General features: G+C 41.4%; 2 protein-coding genes across 5 annotated transcripts in view; both read left to right on the forward strand.

Annotated features, from left to right (window-relative positions):
- LOC311019165 (troponin I, fast skeletal muscle-like) overlaps positions 1 to 20,849 on the forward strand; it is a 109,180-nt gene that overhangs the window by 18,597 nt on the left and 69,734 nt on the right. The window lies entirely within an intron of this gene.
- On the forward strand, positions 1,216 to 9,444 carry LOC311019238 (troponin I, fast skeletal muscle-like). Its single transcript, XM_084018515.1, has 7 exons — positions 1,216 to 1,271; positions 3,966 to 4,004; positions 5,011 to 5,047; positions 5,173 to 5,301; positions 5,753 to 5,842; positions 8,208 to 8,384; positions 9,213 to 9,444. Exons 2-7 carry the CDS (start codon positions 3,997 to 3,999, stop codon positions 9,306 to 9,308), a joined length of 537 nt encoding a protein of 178 aa, XP_083874641.1. The 5' UTR covers positions 1,216 to 1,271; positions 3,966 to 3,996; the 3' UTR covers positions 9,309 to 9,444.

Raw genomic sequence — 20,849 nt, forward strand, 5'->3', positions numbered from 1 at the left:
TTTTTCTCATTAATTATTAATTATATTGATAATTGTAACGGAAGCGTTCTGCACTAACACAACAACAATTTATGAATATAGAGTGCTGCAAGGCTAAAACCTAGAAATGAGTCAGCATTTTCGCACTTCCTGGTCCCGCATCTCAAAGTCATTGTTTTTTTTTAATGTGTTTTGGATAAAATGCCTGGAATAACTTCAGTGTTTAAAACAAGCTGTAGAGATTGTAATGTTTTGTTCCATGATATAAAATAGGTCAGTAATACCTCAGTGAGTTTTTATGTGGTTTAAAAAAGGCGGTTGTTATCCAGCTCCTTAATTGGACAACCAAACGCCATCACTTGAATGCAAGTCTGCCTTTAGTTTAGTAGTGGTGACATGAAGTCATGTGACCTGGACGTTAGCTTTTGAAAATTGCTTAAAAAATCATAAAAATGGTGTCTAAATTTTGAAAGGTTATCTTTCTGAATTAAACATCTAAGTTTCAGAAATGTAAAATCCCATTGGCTATTTGTCAAGGGTGATGCTCACTTCCTGTTGGCCTAAAACAATTACAATATTACAAGTGCACTATTTGCATCCTAAATTCAACCTAAAAATCAAGGTAATATTTATTCACAGGCCTTGCCTCTGTATATGCTTCTAGACTCAAATCAATGTCTTTATTGTGTAAATGTAAAAGTCTTCTGTTTCATTTGTTGGAAATAGATATTTTGCATCAGATTTGTCTCCTCTATTAACATCCTTTTTTAAAATTGTCATAGGTCCTTCTTAGTAGCATCCACTGAGCGTGTCTTCAATGGCCACCTTGAATCATCACTCTTTTTTCTGCCCTTCCACCTGACCTACCCTCAGATCTCATCACGGCTGCTCCCGGGTTTCCTTCATCGAGCCCAGCCCTGTTTTATACAGTCGGCCCGGCGGTGTTCATATATGACACTGATCTGTTTGATCTACACTCTACTTCTCTTCGTCTTCACCTCCAGGTTCGCAAGCTCCTTCTTTTTTCCGGGGGGGGGGGACAATTTAAGGAAGGGGTTATTTTTAATGGTCAGATAGGGAGGAGATTTGAGGGTGAAGGGGAGGGGGGGGGGGGGGCAGATATAATATTTCGGGTGCTGGTGAGCCCATTGGTCTGTTTGGAAATCGACTTCCATAAAGAGAAAAATGGGTTTTCCTTTGCCTTTGTGGAATGTAATATATACCAACTTATAGTGCCAAAACTGAGCTGCTTCCCAACTCGCACCGTTCTGCCTCCGTCTTCAAACCAAAAGGTAAGAAATCTTTTTTCTTTTCTCTGCTGATTGTTTTTGCACAATTGCGATTCATAGGTGAGCTTTTTGGCCCTCTGCAAATATGGATTTTGGTTGTTTTCTTTTGAGCTCTTGTCAAAACCAATGTTGCATGTTTTAAACCGTTGTTGACAAGTTACAAAAAGGGATCAGCTTATTAGAGTAACTCTTAGGATGATAAAGGCGTTGCCGTCCACTGAGGAGTTTTTGGATGTTAATGTGGTTCATTTTGGGGCTGCAGGTGGCAAGTGAACTGTGATGCAGTGTGTTTGTGCAAATGGACTGTGAAGTTGGAAAAGCGTAGTCCTAGGGTTTATACATTTAAAGTGTCAGAGCTCAGACTGATTTACTTATAAATCTGACACTTTTGTGTGGTAGTCAAGGGAGAGAGACAAATATATTTTTGATTAAATTCAATTGTGCCACGAATTCCAAATGTGATATTTGTCCAAAAAGTCTCTAGAAACTAGGTTTGCTATGGTGTCATTTCGTTTTGTGTGAGACCACTCAGTGAACTATGTCTCTCATCTTGCTCAATGTACGTCACCAAGGCAGCCGTTAGCGTTGCTTGCTAGCTAGCTAACTTAGCTATGTTTCATCACAAATATAACGCTATCTTAGCTAATGTCTTTTTATCCACTGACTCTTTTTATCAACAGGGTCCTTCATCTTCGTCTTTGAATTGAAGCATATGTATAATTCATGGTATAATCCAAATGGAATCTAATAATAGTTTGTCTCTCACCGTAACTGTAAATATAAGGCCTCTATTGACGTCAACTTGAGTTGAGATTTTGTACCCAGGTGCGTTGATAACAGCAAAATTCAGGCAGTATTTTAGTAAACTGATTTATTGGACAGTTTGCAGTGTGTGAGAAAATGAGGATGGATTTCACATGTTGAAAACTTATAGCACTTTAACATATGACAAAGATTTATATGCTGACGCCTCTCTGCTTTTAATTGATAACACTGAGTTGTAATGAAGTGTTTATATACCTATATGATAAATTAAGAAAAATAGGTATAAAGAATTAAACGAGTCTGACAGATACAACTGTAAATTACAAAATATAAGTTAAAGGCTATAGCTATAGGGTCCCCCCCCCCCCCCGTGACCCTAAATACAGGATAAGCGGTAGAAAATGGATGGATGGAAGTTAAAGGTTGAGAAGGTGATGCTATTCTGAAATACTTTCTGTTATATTACTTGAAATCCTCGTAACATACAGATAGCAACAAATATATTAAATGCTCTGACATACATTTTTTTAATGTCATCTGTGGCTGTGGCAGGACTGGAAAAACTGTCCAATCCAAAAAGTTGGGCCAGAGAAAATAATTGGACGGCCTGCCTGTCTGTCAGAGCTTACTTGAGAATTGCACTCTGCCATTCTCTGTTCTGGGGGAGTGGCTTCTGAACAGAGGTCTGAATGAAGGGGGAGTTCTCTGTGGTGTTTCCAAATGACCTACTCTGCCTTTTAATATTAACAACAATGCATACTTTATACAATTAAAACACAAAAAGGCTAACAAAATGTTAAAGGCAACTGATGCAAATGTCCTATTGTAAAAACTGGATCTGCTTGATCAAGTAATTTGGGTATTGGAGGTGCTGTTTTCTATAGTAACACAATTTAGGGAGTGTATCTTTAAATTAAGACATTCCTTTTTGGGGAAAGTCCATTTAACTGATGTGGTTTGTTTTCGGTCAATCTGTCATTTTTTGATGGATCAGTATAAGCTACATAAGCTACAATGGATTTGATTGATTCATAGTACAGAGGCTGAAGACGCTCTTCCATTTCACTTGGACTTTAAAAACAACATTTGATTGGACCACTAAAAAGAGGGCGGGCTTAGAATGTAGAGCAATACGGAGCTACAGAGGGCCGTGGCTCCACACACCTCCCTTATTGCTTTAGATTGATTAGAGGATGGATGTCATATTACTCATTGAAGTAAGTTGGTACTACTTTAAGTAGCACATGTCATATTTAGTGTGACATGAAGACATTTTTTGATTTTTATATAAAAATACCAATTTATGTGATCGAAAAGGGTTCATCTCTACTTTCACTGTCCTCTTGAAGCTAATAATTTGCCTCAATAATAGAATATATATATATTGTATATAAATTGTATATATATTATATAAAATATACACACACAATAATTTAATTTGATATATTCTCCATTCTTTGTCAACAATACTACATCGCCATAGTAGTTTGTTTGCCGTCCATAAGGTGATGAATCCATGAATGCAGCATCAGAGGTCATATTTCACTCAGTCACAGTCAGAGATGTTTGTACAAACTGAGGAGGTATCAGGTGGTCCTGATAATCTTCCAGAAGACAGACCTTTCATGACAAGGATGCCCAAGGGGGGACAACTGGAGCCCAGATCCTTGTCCTAATTTAGACTAGAGGTTTTTCCTCCACTGATGCTCCCAGTTCCTCGGTGTCCCGTTTCCTCTAAGTGGAGTTATTATTTCTGAAAGACTGGACCGAGACATTCCAGTCGTGTTCCTCTTCAGCCTGACCCCGTCTTCACCTTGTTTCCTGTTCCCCTCTGTTCCCCCGTTTGCTGTACACCTCATGACTTTTCTCCGTTTCTGAAATACTATATTACTTCAAAATAGGAAATTTTGTGTTTATTATGTTTTTCTGCAGACTTTGAAGCCAAAAAAAAAAACCTGCCAAGATGTCAGAGTGAGTAATTCGGTGTCATTTATGTTCTTATTTAAATGTATGTTCTGTGTTATTTATCTATATGTTCATGTATATTTTACTTCAAAGTCCTCGGCCTCTAGTTTGTGGTTGTAAAGTTTCATGACATGGTGATTATCCTGAAAACTCTTGTCACTACAATGAAGTGGTTATCGTGTAGATTAACATCATCATGAATGGAATTGGGTTCATTGGATCCACATGAATCTCAGCTTTCCAGTAATACACAATTCAACTTTATCTTTAGGTAACGAATTATTAAGAAATATTCAAATAAACCATTTTAGATTAGGAGAATATAACTATATTTTTACTACATGCCCTAAACGTAATGAAAATGGGTTCTGTTGGTACCCAAGAGACTCTCTTCTACATGAAACTACATGGGATCAGCATAAAGTGGGCATATCTGTAAAGGGGGACTTGTGGGTACCCATAGAACCAGTTTTATCTACATGATTTGCTAAATTTGCCAAATTTTGCATGCATGGTTCCTATCGATTACTCGGATTGTGTAGTTTCATATGATATCAGTATCTTCATTCTAGACTGAACCTGCCTCTCAAAGACTAATAAAATAGGTAAAAAACTGAGGAATTGATTTCACAACTCTGGAGATAAATCTCAGAATTCCCAAGAAAATGCACATGAATAAAACTGTTTTCTGAAATTAAAAAGGTATTTACAAATTACATTGCCCAATTACCAGCATGTGTCTCCAAAACTGGATGCTTATGACAATATTTTGGGCTAAAATCATGATCATTTATTCTTATTATGAATCCAACCTCAAAGTGCATTTGATTATAAATGTATGACTTTACAATCTCAGAGAATTTTATTGGTAAATTACTTTAATAGACTTTAGTTATTTTTCTCTGAATATAACCCTCCGTACCCCAGCTCTGTATTTTTTTTTTTATTACAATGGCCCTAATACACCATCATAGAAATTTGTCTTAACAAATGGATGTTTTACCAAATTCAGGAAAAAGATGTCATCGAGTCGCAAGCATCACCTGAAGGTAAATGATTCCTTTGCATCTCTTACAGTGTTGTATAACACAGCATTGATTGTTCAAAGGAACAGGCAACAACACTATGTTCAATGTGCATCGGTATGTGATGTTACGTGGTTGTTCTCTGGCAGAGTTTGATGCTGGCCATTGCCAAAGGTTTACTGGAAGAGGAGGAGTGCGAGCGAGAGGAGGAGAGGGCCAGGTACATGGCTGAGAGCTGTCCTCCAGTGTCCATGCCCAGGAGCATGCAGGAGATGCAGGTATGTCAACCGGTGAAGGTATGTCCTCTGAGGCCCCAATAACACGGAGACGCATAGCAACGCCAAGCGTTTTGGGCAAAACAGCTGATCTGCCCATGGAGCAGGGGTCTGTGGTCCACCAGGTGATCAAATGTGCTTTCAAACAGACATGGAGCTCTTGCTGTTGGATGAGGAGGAGGGAAGAAAATGGAGGTTTTGGGTTTGCGGCATGCTGACAAAATATATATAGTTCATCGTAGTTGAAAACAGCTAATATCAACCTTTTGGCTGCTTTCTAACGATGCATCCGAGTGTGATTGGAGCCTAGCGTTCAGTGTGGTGCATGATACAGGATTTATATTGTGAATGCAGTATATCATTTACTGTATTTATTCCTCAGAACATGCAGTTACAGTATTTCATATTTCCATCGTATCAAATATGGCTCTGCTTGATTTTGATTTGTGTTCAGGAACTGTGCAGAGAGATCCACCACAAGATCGACGTGATTGACGAGGAGCGTTACGACCTGGATATGAAAGTCAATAAATGCAACAAGGAGGTAGAACAATTATTTTACCATTTAACTCCCGCAGGAACCTTCAAACTCATGCTCTGCTCCCAAATGTTCAAACTTACAAAATCATAGTCTAAAAAAGTACAGAAGGTTTATATTTTTGCTTGGTTGTAAAATATTGTTCTGTATCATGCTGAAGCTATTTCCAGACTTAAAGGGCCCTAGTTTCGTAGACCAGGCGTAGTCGGCGCGCAGCGCACCTGCGCCACGCCGACGGGGTGTGTCCGCCTTGACTTTGCAAGTTCCGTGCACCGCATAGCCTAGCGCAGGCACGCCTCCCGTCTCGCCCACCCGCGCAAGTGGGAAAGAGGGAGGAGAAGAAGGCGTGAGTGGGAGACGAGGAGGACACGAGGCGTGGACTGGGATTAACACAGCCGATTCAGATCTTCACCAATCAAATGAGCTCCTCTCCTCTCCTTTAATGCGTTAGGGGAGGTTCAGTGCAAGTTCCGTCACTTGACAACCCGATGACAGAAGCAGCGCCGCCGCTCCCACCACATGCATCACGCGCTGTGCGTGCGTATAGTCATAATAACTATAATGCCAATTATATCACTATAGAAATTGTAGGCACATTTTAGGCATGTCTATCACAAAGCAGGGTCAGGGCGCACAGCAGTAGACATAATAGTGGCGAGAACCCGGTGCCTGCACAAGCCTTCCAGGCCATTCATCATCATCATCACCGTCTTCATCATCTGCGCTCCACAGTGTAATGTTTGTATTGTGGGATCATACACCAGGCGTACAACGACGTGCGTTCAATGGGCTTTATTTCCGAGCTTGCTTATACAGAGTGCTACCGCATACTGCCTGATTGTATTGCTTCCTTGCCTATAGCTGTGTCCAACAGGTGGCGTAGTTGTACAAGTCTCCCACAATACAAACATTACACACAGCTGCACCGGATTCCCCGTCCAACACCAGAACGGTGGGACACCGGGACCTCGTGTGCCGCTCAGACCAGCTGCAGCCCAAACTCGGGTTCCAGCTCGCGGCAAAGTTGCGCCTCTCTTGGCGCTCAAGACCAGGCACGAGCTGCTGTATTTTTTTTAACGATTTTTTTCAGGCATAGACGCATTTTATTAGCAGTGGATAGATATGAAAAACAGGAGAGAGAGAGAGAGAGATGTTTTGGTCCGAGAGGTCCAAGTTTCAGCTGTGTTAATTCAGTCAGGCTGAGTTTCCAAACTTTCCGTTACAAGTGCCATCCGCCTTTGATCTGACGTCAGATGTGACGGGACAATCTATATAGATATAAATTCACGTGTTGATTCAATTAGTTGCATTAAATAGTGTTTGTTGTGATTATTTATTGCATTTAAATGTGCCTGGAACTGTGGAAACCTGCCTGTGAGGTCTTGGTGACGTGTGCGCACTGCGCGCCGGTCAGCCAAACTGCCACTCCGCCAGCTGTAATTTGCCTTACGTCAAGAGTAGACCAGGTTGGAGCTGGCCGGCTTTCGGCGTAGTCTCGGCGAGGCTTTTTGCCACGAAACTTCCGCTGCACCAAGCTGAATCTGTGACGCCTCCCCCTGCTGCGCCGCCACACCCATCTTGGCGCAGGCAATCCACCAAACTGCCAAACTGACCGTGCGCAAGGCTACGCGGGTCGAAACTTGCATTACGCCGGCTCCGCCACCCTGCGCTGCGCCACGAAACTAGGGCCCAATGTGTCAGTCAGTAAGATTTGAGATGCATTGCTTCTAGCGGCCTCTGTGGCGGTAGATGAAACTGCAGGCGAGCCTCTGGGACTCATCTCCCTCACCAACAGTGTGACTGTCTCTCATCTGCGTGATGTCTTCAAATGCTCCACACTGAAAGGATGTCCGGGGTTTTCCCTCGTTAGCGGTCACTTTGCTTCTTGATGACTTTCCTTCTTCACTTCCATTAGTTTGTTGTTTCTTTTTCTTGGACTGGAAGTTGAATGGTCTTCTTTCTCTGCCTGTTGATCCTCCATTGTGAGTCAGCAGTAATGTAATGTACCTGGTCAAACACTTTAGACTAGAGGGAGCCTGACTCAGCAGTTGGAAGTTACTGATTTCCCATTCCAAGTAAATGCAGCATACTTCCGTGAGTAGCTCCACCTGCAGACCAACCGCTGCTGACTGAAGGAAAAAGATCAAACTCATTTAGAGTTTAGTGGGAATGTGGCCACAGACACGGAGATCCTATTTCTGGACAAAGCAGCAACAAGCACTTTCATTCGTGGTCACATGATCAACCACCATTGTTTTAACTCGCTCTTTGATAGAGAGGAACTTAAAAGACAATTCAATAGATGAAAATGTTACGGACAGCCACTTTAATGTTCATTCATCACGGCTTCTGGACCATTTCTACTTTCCAGATTGACGACCTGAAAATCAAAGTTCAGGACCTGATGGGCAAATTTAAGAAGCCTGTCCTGAGGAAAGTGCGCATGTCTGCCGATGCCATGCTGAAGGCTCTGCTGGGCTCCAAACACACGGTCAACATGGACCTGAGGGCCAACCTGAAGCAGGTCAAGAAGGAGGTCAAAGAGGAGGTGAGGAAGTGGCCTGATTTTATAAACCTGATTTTAAGGGACACACCTTTCTTGACAGCTGGTCAATATAAAAATGATGCTCCCACACAAGGAAACTGCATTGTGAATTGTGCTTCAAGTGAACACATTCTGTCCAGTTATTTTGTAGGTCCAAGGTGAAGTACAAACAAAGTCTGTTTTCCCTCCACCTGTTTTTGTGTGCATAAAAATGTTTTAATGGAAACACAGAAATTAATAATTGATGACATACATGAAACATGTGACTCGGAGTGAAACGCTGCTTTACACCTCCCTCACATACATGAAACCATAATTTTCCATAATTTTCTCCACATGGTTTCCCACCATTTTGAGCTTCAACCTCATCTTGTGCTGTCTTCTTATTATTATTTGTATTTATTTACATTTAATTGCAAGGTAATTGAATCCTACATTGTGTTATATTTATACACAGCGCCCTCTACTGGTCGAAGAAGGCTATTCTCATTTAATTTTGCTCTCCCCTCACCCCTCTTATACAACCTACATATGCCTCTGCAGAGAGAGGAGTATCAGTGAAGTCGGTCTAAGACACATTTTTCTTAATTGAGTACAACACCTAGAAAGTCCTCCTTAGTCTTTTCCCCACATATTGCATATTGCAACTTTTGTCCAGCATGACCTCAGTAAATCAATATTTTTTGTAAATATTTGCTCATGTACCAGATTGAAAAACATGGGGTCAAGATAAACCTCACTGACTCAGTCAGACAGAGCAGCTATTTATCTGATCGTCATCTGAAACTTGTGATTAAGAGAGAAGCTGATTTGTGGTCTTTGGTGTTTCAGGATAAGGAACTGCGAGACGTCGGTGACTGGCGTAAAAACATTGAAGACAAAGCTGGCATGGACGGAAGGAAGAAGATGTTTGAGGCCGAGGCTTAAATCAGTGTCTTATCTGCACTTAACAAAGCTGTAGTATTTGTATTCCTCTTTTCATTACTGGTTTTATCAGCAGACCATTCATATTGCACAAATTCATTAAATAAAAGTTTTGACTTAAAAAAACAAACTGACAGAACCCTTTCAGTCATGCTTATTTGTTGTAAAATCTGAAATATGACTGGCCTTGAATGTTTGACCGAATACAGACTTTTTTTGTGGCCTGTTGATGTTTCTTACATGTTGGACAATATCATGGATCGTGTTCTCCAAGTGTCTCCATGGTTGTGAAGAGCTTGATGCATTGCTTCAGAGCCACAGTGGTTTCTTCTTTTGGGCCTGGAGCATACTCTCATGCTTCTCATAGGTCTTATTGCAAAGTAGGTTTGTGCATTGAAGGAATTTGTCTTGATGTTTTGGTGTATAAGGATAACAGGGCAAAAGTCAAAAGATAGTATATTAAATAGAATTACGATACACTCTCAGAAAATAAGGTAGATCTTTGTACCTTTAGGGGTACAAAGGCTTGTCACTGGGGCAGTACCCTCTAAGGTACAGACGCGGTACCCTTGACAGTGGGTACTTATTTGTACCCTTGTGGTTTGTACCCTATAGGGACCAGTCTTGTACCTCTGGTGACAATTTTGTACCTTTATAAACGGGTAGAAAAATGGACCTAAAGGGGTACACACGTGGACCTTTATAAAAGGGTACACACGTGGACCTTAATAAAAGGGTACACACGTGGACCTTAATAAAAGGGTACACACGTGGACCTTTATTAAAGGGTACACACGTGGACCTTAATAAAAGGGTACACACGTGGACCTTAATAAAAGGGTACACACGTGGACCTTTATTAAAGGGTACACACGTGGACCTTAATAAAAGGGTACACACGTGGACCTTAATAAAAGGGTACACACGTGGACCTTAATAAAAGGGTACACACGTGGACCTTAATAAAAGGGTACACACGTGGACCTTTATAAAAGGGTACAAAAATTGACCTTTAAGGGTACACACATGGACCTTAATAAAATGGCTTTTACAGGGTAAAATCACACACACACACACACACACACACGTCATTTTTAACAAAAATTAAATCCTTCTCATTTTTACAATTCATTTAATTTGTGAAGATGTTTTTAAACACATGTCATTTTTAACAAAACATTAAATCCTTCTTTTCACAATTCAATTAATTTGTGAAGATGTTTTTAAACACGTCATTTTTAACAAATTAAATCCTTCTCATTTTTACAATTAATTTAATTTGTGAAGATGTTTTTAAACACATGTCATTTTTAACAAAAATTAAATCCTTCTCATTTTCACAATTCCATTAATTTGTGAAGATGTTTTTAAATACGTCAGTTTTTAACAAAACATTACATCCTTCTCATTTTCTAAAACACATGTCAAATGGAATGCAAGTGAGTTGTATGAGAAAACATCCTTCTGACATTTTCACATTCACAATGTGTTTTTGAATAATTTCCTTTTCAAAAACAATGTCGAACTGTAACATATAAACTATTATCTACAGAGTAAGTGTCATTTGCCTGAAAGTCCATTTCATCTCCTGGTTTCAGTAAAGTCCATTCTCCATCTACCTTGACACTGTATGCGTGAAAGTGACAGTCATACGACAGAGGAACCAACATTTTTCCACAAAGGATCCACATTGTGTCTATGTTAAAAATATACTTGATTTGCCAAAATATCGGAATTCTCTCTGAATGCAGTACATCTATGACAAATACATCTCCGATGGCATACTTGACATTGTTGACTGTTACTTCAGACACACGTTGGATAGCTTTGTCTGTAAAATCTACATTACAGAGGTTGGGATTCACTGTCAGGGCTCTCTGCAGTTCCACAGGTAGAGATAAAAATGGAGTGGTCGCACTTTTACCAGGCACTTTTTCACAACTCTCTTACATTTTCACTTACACCAGTGACTGTCCTTAAGAAAGGATACTTCTTAACGGTGTCTTCAACACATGCCATCTGCAATCTCCTTTTGGCGGCATGCAAAGGTTTGCTGCATACGGTCTCGTACAATCAGCATGTCTGGTTGCAACTTCTCATACTGGCTATGCAAGACCTTTACATGAGCCTCAATGGAGGATGGATCCTCGCCAAGAATGCTTGAAGCCTAAAGAAAGAATGAGGGTCATAAGCACACATCTGACCCAAAACTGAATACTGAATTGTAATGAGTAATTCTATTTTTGTCGAATTAACCAATCTTAACAGACCTGATAAATACAAAACTGTGAAAAAGAAAATACAACAGACACTTCCCAACTGCTTTAATAGAGTTGACAGATTTTTTTAATCCAAGCACTAGTGGAATATCCTGACCCCCCCAAAAAATCTCACGTAAAACATCAGATTGATAAAAAAGTGTTTTGAAACATCCTCACCAAGATGTGCACCACTGACCTTGGACACATTTCTCTGACTGGTTCTTGCAGTTTCTACAGGTTGAGGACGCTGTAATTTCTTATGGCCGAACTTCTCCTTACTACGTCTCACTTCATCGTCGTCAACAATGGGTGCACGCTCTGATTTGAATTTACGCCTCAGAGACATGTGCCATGTATGCTAGTTGAAACAGAAACATAAATTACTAAAGACAACCATAATATCTTTGTTTGCACTAATAAGCTTGTAATATCTCTACTATTAAAGATACAGATAACATTTGCAGATTAATTTACATAACCATTTACTTCGAGATCCTTGAGGAAAGGATATTTAACAATGAGGGTCTTTGCAGCTTGCACATATTCTGAATTTGTGGGATACCTACAAGGAAATAAATGTAAAGTAGAGGTCACCTGCCCTGAAGGTGCTAGCACAAAATATTAGTGTCATAGGACACAGACACACACACACACACACACACACACACACACACACACACACACACACACACACACACACACACACACACACACACACACACACACACACACACACACACACACACATTGATTGTGATTTGGTGGTCTTGACTTGAATGTTTGCAAAATGTCACACAGAGCAATGAACTTCAGTATGTTTGTCTGAGTGCTGTCTTTTCTTTCCTCCATCCTCAAATCTTATGCTCAGCAAAGATGGAAAAATATAATATAATCAACTCATTATTACTGTTTAAAAGAGTTATACAGAGAAAGAGCCGGATCTGGAGCACACGTTCATTTAAGTTTACTAGCGATTAAACTTGTGAATAAATGTGTGCCATACAGGCTCCAGCTCTTTCTTTGGGTCAGTCCGAGCTCTCAATGGTCAGGCTCAAACAACTCTGTCCTGAGATAAGAAAAAAAAAAGGTGTAAATCCACTTTGATCCACTTTGCTCCATACAATCACTGCATCTCTCATTTTCCGTCTCCTGTCACTTCTTCTCCGCTGTGACTGACAGATAACCGCAGCCACAGTGTCAGTCACGTCTCTACAGTCAGATTGTGGCCTCTGCTGTTGTGGTCGTGTAGCGACACCAGACAACTATGAGCATGTGTTAGACCCAGATTATAAGACAACCTCACTTTTTCACATTATTTTCATCCAGAAAAAAAAGAAAGAAAAGACAGCACTCAGACAAACATACTGAAGTTCATTGCTCTGTGTGACATTTTGCAAACATTCAAGTCAAGACCACCAAATCACAATGCATGTCATTCAGGGCTGTGTGGTTTGTCCCGTTTGTCCTAGTGGTGTTGCCGTACCCTGCTGTCCGATTGGCTAATACGCTCAACCAATTATATACGGGAATAGAATGGTGATTGGCATGACCCCGGGCCCGCCCCCTAAAAATAAACACTCGCGCGCGAGCAAAGGGAACATTTTCCGAGCGAGGAGAGGAGAGTTTCGCGCGCGAGCAGGGGAAAGTATTGTGAGCGGACTCTGCGCACGTGAAGCTGTTTTTCTCCTCGCAGGCCACAATATCGCGCCAGGGGGCAGAAATGCAGGATCAAAAATAGCTTGCGAGTGCTTGGAAAAGCGCTCGGGGAGAAAAAATGCGCGCGCGGATGTTTGATTTGCGCTCGCGCATTTATGGCAGCGTTCTAATCCCATCTCCTTTAGCTAATTTAGCTCATTACGTTAGCGTTAGCGCGCTAGCTAGTCAAAATGGGGCCGTTTGGGGGCTGTAATCCACTTCAAATTTATACTTACCTCTGAATCTCTGGGCTTCTTCTTCGGTCACCGGTATGCCTGCCTCGGATATACTTTTTATAAGTTCCTCAGTGGAAAGGCTTGAGAGGGCCATAGCAGAGACCTGCAGCTGCTGGTCAGAAGACAGACAGTCGTGCTTCTGCCGCAGCTGAGCCGACTGAAGTTTGTTAATTTTAAATCCAACAGCCAATCACAGCTGGTTCTACATGTTTGATACTTCTATCCACCAATCAAAAGTAGGGAGCTGACGATCTTCTAGTTTACGCCAAGTGGGCGGCAGCTTTTCCTGTCTTTTTTTTAAAAGTTTGTTTGACACAAAACCTCACTTTCTCCTGGTTTTTATTTTTTGGGAAAATACAATTTTAATGCCTGAATGTTGCTCATTAAAAACAGGTCCAATATGAGTCAGTCTGTATCGTCAGGATTCAGCACCTTGCCACACTGTGTGTGTGTGTGTGTGTTGTTCTTACAGTCAATATTATATCACAATCACAGTACTGACTTGATAATGTATAAGCAATTTCTCATTATCCACAAATCTAGATACAAAACCTTTACTTCTTTTATTTCAAGGCTACTCAACCATAGCCCAACTTAAAATCTACCCTAAATAGATGAGGAAAAAGTAAAACCTTCAGTAAAATTAACATTTTTATTGAACCTTTTTTTTTATTTGGCCTAACAGCCGTTTTTATACAGAGCACCGAGGCGCCAATCTGGTCCTTTTGGCGCCTCGGTCAGCGTTTTTATACAGAGGGCGGCAAATCGGGGGTCTGTTTTGGTCCGCCGATTTTCCGCCTCGGAGGGTACACTTATTTGCGCCTCGAGTTCTGTATAAAAGCGAGGCGGAAATGTGGCGGCCCGTGGTTGAGGTGGAGGTGTTAATGACCTTCACTGCTGTGACCTACAGCCGAGGAGTTTTAAAACCAGGAAACAGCTGATCACAGCAGTCAGTCCATCACTTCATCCGAGGACATTAAAATGAGCAGCTGGACAGCCGCTGAGATCCGGGAGATGCAGCGTCTCCTCGGTCTCAGCGGCTGTTTGGTTGCGTTAGCTTGTTGTTTTAGCGCAAGCTAGGGACAGACGCTACTTTCAAATTAAAAGCCCCGTGCAAAGAGCCCAGTTCTAAACACTGATAGGCTGCAATGTAAAGCTCTTATTTTGAAGACAAATTCGTTGCCCCCGTTCAGGCGCAACTTCCTGCCTCACGTCACGTCACATGTTTACGCCGACACCAGAGGAGGCTTTTGGAAAAGGAGGAATATTACACCCCGGTTTTATACAGACAGGGCGGAAATGTGCCGCCCTTACCTTGGAGCAAATGTACCACCTTCTCTGTATAAAAAGGGCTACTGTCTCCTGATCAGAGGAGGCTGGTCCATAGAGGCAGAGGAAGTTGGTCCTCCTCTATATTTGAGAGGCAAGAGGAAGATCTTTTTTTTTTTTTCAAGAAAGAGTAATTGGTTGAAATAAATCATTACCAAATCTCAGTATCATTTCAAAATATCATATATATATTATATAAAATCCACTTAAAGGGGTTCAACCGCGACTCCTGTGGATGGAGGAGACAGAGCAGTCTGTGAGAGGAGCAGGGAGCAGGAGGGGGGAGGCGAGAGGAGGAAAGAGGGCTTCTGTCCTCGGTGGGAGGGACTTCCTGCCATACACACAATGCATTTAGGATTTTTTCATGCTGATCTATGATTGGCTAAGACACGTAAAATGACGCGCTAATGGAGGACGTCCTCCCTTAGCAAGATTGACAGCAGGTTGGTCCAATAACAGTTCCCAGTTACAGCTTTCACTGCCAGCCATGCTTGGACAAGAAATATGCAGTTTTCAGCGATATTGGAACCGGTTTCAAAGGAAATATAATTAAAATTCTGAAAGAAAAAATCTGTTCAGAGAAATCAGAGAGTTAGCAGCACTTTTGGGTCACCAATAGCTACAGTAGTGCAGTGGGTAGAGCAGTTGCCTGCCATGCAGGTGACTTGGGATCGAATCCTGTATTGGATACACATTGGTATATTTTTTGGTCTTGTATATTAGCCCATTGTGTATTATTAGCCACTACTAGATAAGTAGTTGACTTGTATAAAATAACACAACACCGTGGACTGGTTTTCCTCCTGTCCTCACAAATTTTTTCTGTCACCAGCCGCTACTGCTCCTGATATTTTACCTTAACATTTAGAAGATTAACTGCTTAGGAACATATAAGTACCTTTTGGCCCTCAAAAGGGTACTTATAGGTACCTTAAGGTCCAATAATTAGCCCCAGGGGGTACATTAGTGTAGATTGTACCTTGGGGGACAGAAATGGACTCCTACCGTACCCCTATTTCTGAGAGTGTAGAAAATATATGACATTCAGAAAACATCATCAAACAACATGTTTTTATGTAAAGACATAGCAGAGTAATGACGTCCTGAACACATAATGAAGTCGTTGTGTGTGTTGTTATCAGAGCTTCTCTGTGCTTAGTTGACGTTCTCAGTCTCACATTCTCTGCCAGATAAACGCTGTTAGCTCTGTCAGCAATGTAGCAGTTGTGTGCCGCCACACATAGCTGTGTGGCGGCATACCATAATTAGACAATAACTTATTATTACGTATAGGGGTCAAGAATAAGATACCCTTCGTCATGTCCTGCCTCTCGAATGAAGACAAGCTAATCATAGTGTAGCATTGGTCAGCAATGGTTTCAGATGTTCTTCATTTTCAGGTTGTTTTTGTGGATTTGGAGCTCGTCCTGTTAAACTTTATGCTTTACTGATACTCGTTACCCGGAGAGGTTGGAAAGGAGATTGTGGAGCAAACATTAGCATATTGTAGCAGTAGTGTTTTCACAATATTAACTAGAGTAAGCATGTCTATGCTATGCTACTACTAGCTAAGCTACTGACGGTACAATGTATTTTTAATGATTATAACAATGAATAAAGACCTATAGCTTTCCAGGAACAGTGTTATTATTATTAGGCATTAAACCCAAGGATGCTTTACACAAATAGAAAAACAAAAAACCCAATTCAAACAGACTGGCAAACAAAACAAAAATATTGCTTAAAGCAACACTTAAGAAGTTTCCCTCTTCGGTCTCCCTACAGGTTGGAAGCGGAATTGTCCATTACTGCCATCATAAATAATTAAGCCTACCGCAGCCTACCGTCGCACGCACGTTATTTGTTTGTATGCAGAACCGGCTCTGGAACGATTTGAATGATGTCCAGTGACAAGGTAGAGTAGCTAACGCCTTAGCTAAGATTAGCTAACATGAGCCATAGCGATAGTTACATATACACTGCTCAAAAAAATAAAGGGAACACTAAAACAACATAATGTAACTGCAAGTTAATCATATTTCTGAGATATCAGCCTGTCCAATTAGGAAGCAGCACTGATTGGGAATCAATTTCACCTGCTGTTGTGCAAATGGGACAGACCACAGGTGAAAACGAGTGGCAATTAGCAAGACATTCCTATAAAGGAATGGTTCTGCAGGTGGTGACCACAGACCATTTCTCTGTTCTCGGCCTTTCTGGCAGATTTTTTGAATTTTGGCAGTGTTTGTACCACTAGGGGTAGCATAAGGCGGTTTCTCCAACCCACAGAAATTGCCCAGTTAGTGCAACTCATCCAGGATGGCAAATCAATGCGCACTGTGGCAAGAAGCTTTGCTGTGTCCCCCCAGCACAGTGTCAAGAGCATGGAGGAGATTCCAGGAGACAGGCCAGTACACCAGGAGACGTGGAGGGGGCCGAAGAAGGACAACAACCCAACAGCGGGACCGATATCTCTGCTCCTTTGTGCACGGGGGAACAGAAGGAGCGCTGCCAGAGCCCTACAAAATGACCTCCAGCAGGCCTCTGATGTTCAAGTTTCAACTTAAATGGTCCGAAATCGTCTCCATGAGGGACATGTTACAACCCAACACCGTGTAATGCGATTGGCATTTGTTAGAGATCACAGAGATTGGCAGATTCGTCATTGGCGCCCTGTGCTCTTCACGGATGAGAGCAGGTTCACCCTGAGCTCATGTGGCCGACGTGACAGGGTCGACGCCGCGGAGAACGTTCTGCTGCCTGCATTTTCCTCCAGCATGACCGGTTTGGAGGTGGGTCAGTGATGGTCTGGGGAGGCATTTCTTTGGATGGTCGCACAGCCCTCCATGTGCTTGCCGGAGGTACCCTGACTACCATTAGGAACTGGGACGAGATCCTCAGACCCATTGTGAGACCATATGCTGGTGCAGTGGGCCCTAGGTTCCTTCTAATACATGACACTGCTAGGCCTCATGTGGCTGGAGTGTGTCAGCAGTTCCTGCATTGATGTTATGGACTGGCCTGCCCGTTCCCCAGACCTGAATCCTATTGAGCACATCTGGGACATCATGTCTCGTTCTTCCACCAACGCCATGTCGCACCACAGACTATCCAGGAGTTGACTGCTGCTCTGGTCCAGGTCTGGGAGGAGATCCCTCAGGAGACCATCCGTCGTCTCATCAGGAGCATGCCCAGGCATTGTAGGGAGTGCATACAGGCACGTGGAGGCCACACGCACTACTGAGGACCATTTTGACATGTCTTGAAAAATCTCCACAAAAGTTGGAACAGCCTGCAATCTGATTTTCCACTTTGATTTTCGGTATGATTCTGAATCGAGACCTCCATAAGATGAGGATTTTGATTTCATTAATCATCCTTATGTATTAATCATCCTTATGTTTTGTTGTCAATGCATTGCACTTTGTAATGAATAAAGATTTCCATCTGGAATATGTTATTCATTGAGAACTAGCATGTGGTGTTTAGGTGTTCCCTTTATTTTTTGAGCAGTTTATATTAGCACAATAGCTGACACCTTAGCTAACATGAGCCAATAATATAATCGACAATGTATTGTACACAGATGCACACTGTTGGAAAAAAAATGATTACCGGTATTATTTACAAGTCTAGCAGCAACAAAGCCATGTCACCATCCGTCTTGCATTTTGTAGCCTCCTTCAGCTCTCACGAGTGTGAGCCCATCCGATATTCACTCTCGTTCGAGCTCTTTCTTTGTCATGCTCCCGTTTTCTTTTCTTCGCCTCATCGGACATTATACTCCTCCTTTTCTTTGCAGGCTCTGCCATGATGCCCATTTAAAAAACTACCTAGCTGCAAGGTATCTTCCATGCACCTGCCGGGTGTTCTCCCACTGATCTCCACGCAGAGCCTCTCTTTTGTAACGCTTGCCGTAAAGCAGGTCAAATTTGTAGTCTCATTAGAAATACAAAACCACTACCCGACGAGGCAAAGTTACATAGTGCAGTTACAGCCGATAGAGGGCCACAGAGCGAAGTGCCGTTGCCCTGGTTTTGAGGTGATGGACCACTGAAACTATTTTGGAAACATTATTTTAAGGCACTAAAAACTCTTAAGTGTTGATTTAAAGCTATGGTCTACATTCTGAAAATCAGTTAAGCCTCTGAGACAGATTTGAAAAAAGCATCCCGCCCCCCCAACCAAACCCCTCCCCTCAGTCTTCCACGATTCGACGAGGTGGGAGGGGACGAGGCGGGATGACGAGGAGCAGGGTAGATGAGGGGATTGGATGGATTGTACGAGCCAATGGCAGCCTTCCGGAGCAATGGCTCCCATTGGTCAATTTCTATGCAGGCCTACGGCTGATTAGACTGAATGAATCTTTATCCCAAATTGAAAACCAGAGCTTTAATTGCAGTGTCACCGGTTTGGAGAGCTAGATGATACTTCAAGTATGTTTGGGTTGTAGCATGGGGGCGGGGCTTAGCAAATTATAATCAATATGGGGTTGGGTACTTGGGTGCTTCGGCACCCTCTGATAGCACAAATGTAAACTGCATTTTGTGAATTGAATTTGATAAAAAAAAAAAATGCATGCACTGTTTTTTTTAAACAGAATTCAAAATAGAATTAGTATTGCGCGTGGGAGTGTTAAAAAAAGTGAGCATAATCCAGCACTGAGTTTCTTGGCATTTTTATGACGTGCAAAGCCTCTAATGGGGGTCAGACTGACTGACTGAAGCTGAAAACTGGAGAGAGATGGATAGAAATATGAACCCAAATAATGTCATATACAACCATTTGTCCACTGAAATGAACTCTGAAGAAAAGGTATTTTCCTACTAGTGATGTTTAACACAGAAAGAGAAATTGATTTGAGGTAAGTAACCCTTTTAAAAAAAAAATATTATGTTGTTTTCGTTCATTAATGTTTCTTTTAAGCATTAATAAGTTAAGTTAAACTGTTTTTCTCCGGTTGTGTACAAATGTGAAAACATGGCTTGATGCACTGTAGTCATCCTTAGCATAGCTCCTATAACACTTTATAACAACTATATCACGTAGAGAGGCTAAGTCCCGCCCCTTCCTGTTCCCCCCATGGGACCTTATTTCAGAAAATAATATGTTAATGTGTGGAATCGTTTGAAACTTATTTGTGTTATGTGATAAGCAAATATAATCCATGACAAAAATGTTTCCCTTGAAATTCACAGTGTAGTTTTGAACTTTTGTGCTGTAAAGGTAATTTTCAAGCTTAATTTAATTTCTCTGACATCAAGTTGGTCTTTGACGTTCATCAAACTCATGATAACTTGTGAATTCATGATAGTTTTTGATATTGACTCATATAAGTTTACATCAACAAGAAGTCGTCTGTTTTGTCTTACAGTTTTGTTTTTTTATGTTCCAGGAATTCAGATCTTTCTGTTCCAGAGCCGCTGGGCTGCAACGACAGCAACACTGTGAGTCCAACTTTCATTAAAAGCACAACAATGTTCGGAAGCTGCTTTAATTTTAATACTGGGACAAATATTGATTTGTTTTCTGAGACTGTGTGTAGACATGTTGTCACTGACATGTGCAAAAATGACACTTTTTGTGGTTTCCAACAAACATAGGACTTTCATCCAGGACACCACTGTTTGTGTCCCATGCAAAACATCAGTCGTAATAGTAAGTCATGTGACTTTTTCCTCACTCGCTAGTCAGATGAGTCGTTAGAAAAAAATATATATTTTCTTAAACCTGACTAAGTTGTTTTGTTGCCTAAACTTAACTTCCTGTGAGTAGATTATTTTGAAAAGACTCCATGCATGTAACTACCGTACATTGACACATGTGATACGTGATGCTAGAGAAGAATGTAGAGCTGGTTTGCAGCTTTGGAGCGCTGACCAAGCTGCATTTCAAAACAGTCAGAACGTGTTGCCGTATGCTCATTAAAGTGTCTTTTCAAAATAAACCTGTCGTCATTATGCAGGTTTAGGCAACAAACCACTGGTTTAGGAAAAGAGCCAGGTTGACGTTAACTTGACTAA

The sequence above is a fragment of the Eutrigla gurnardus genome (genome assembly GCF_963514095.1).
Source record: "Eutrigla gurnardus genome assembly, chromosome: 9".
Classification (NCBI taxonomy): Eukaryota; Metazoa; Chordata; class Actinopteri; order Perciformes; family Triglidae; genus Eutrigla; species Eutrigla gurnardus.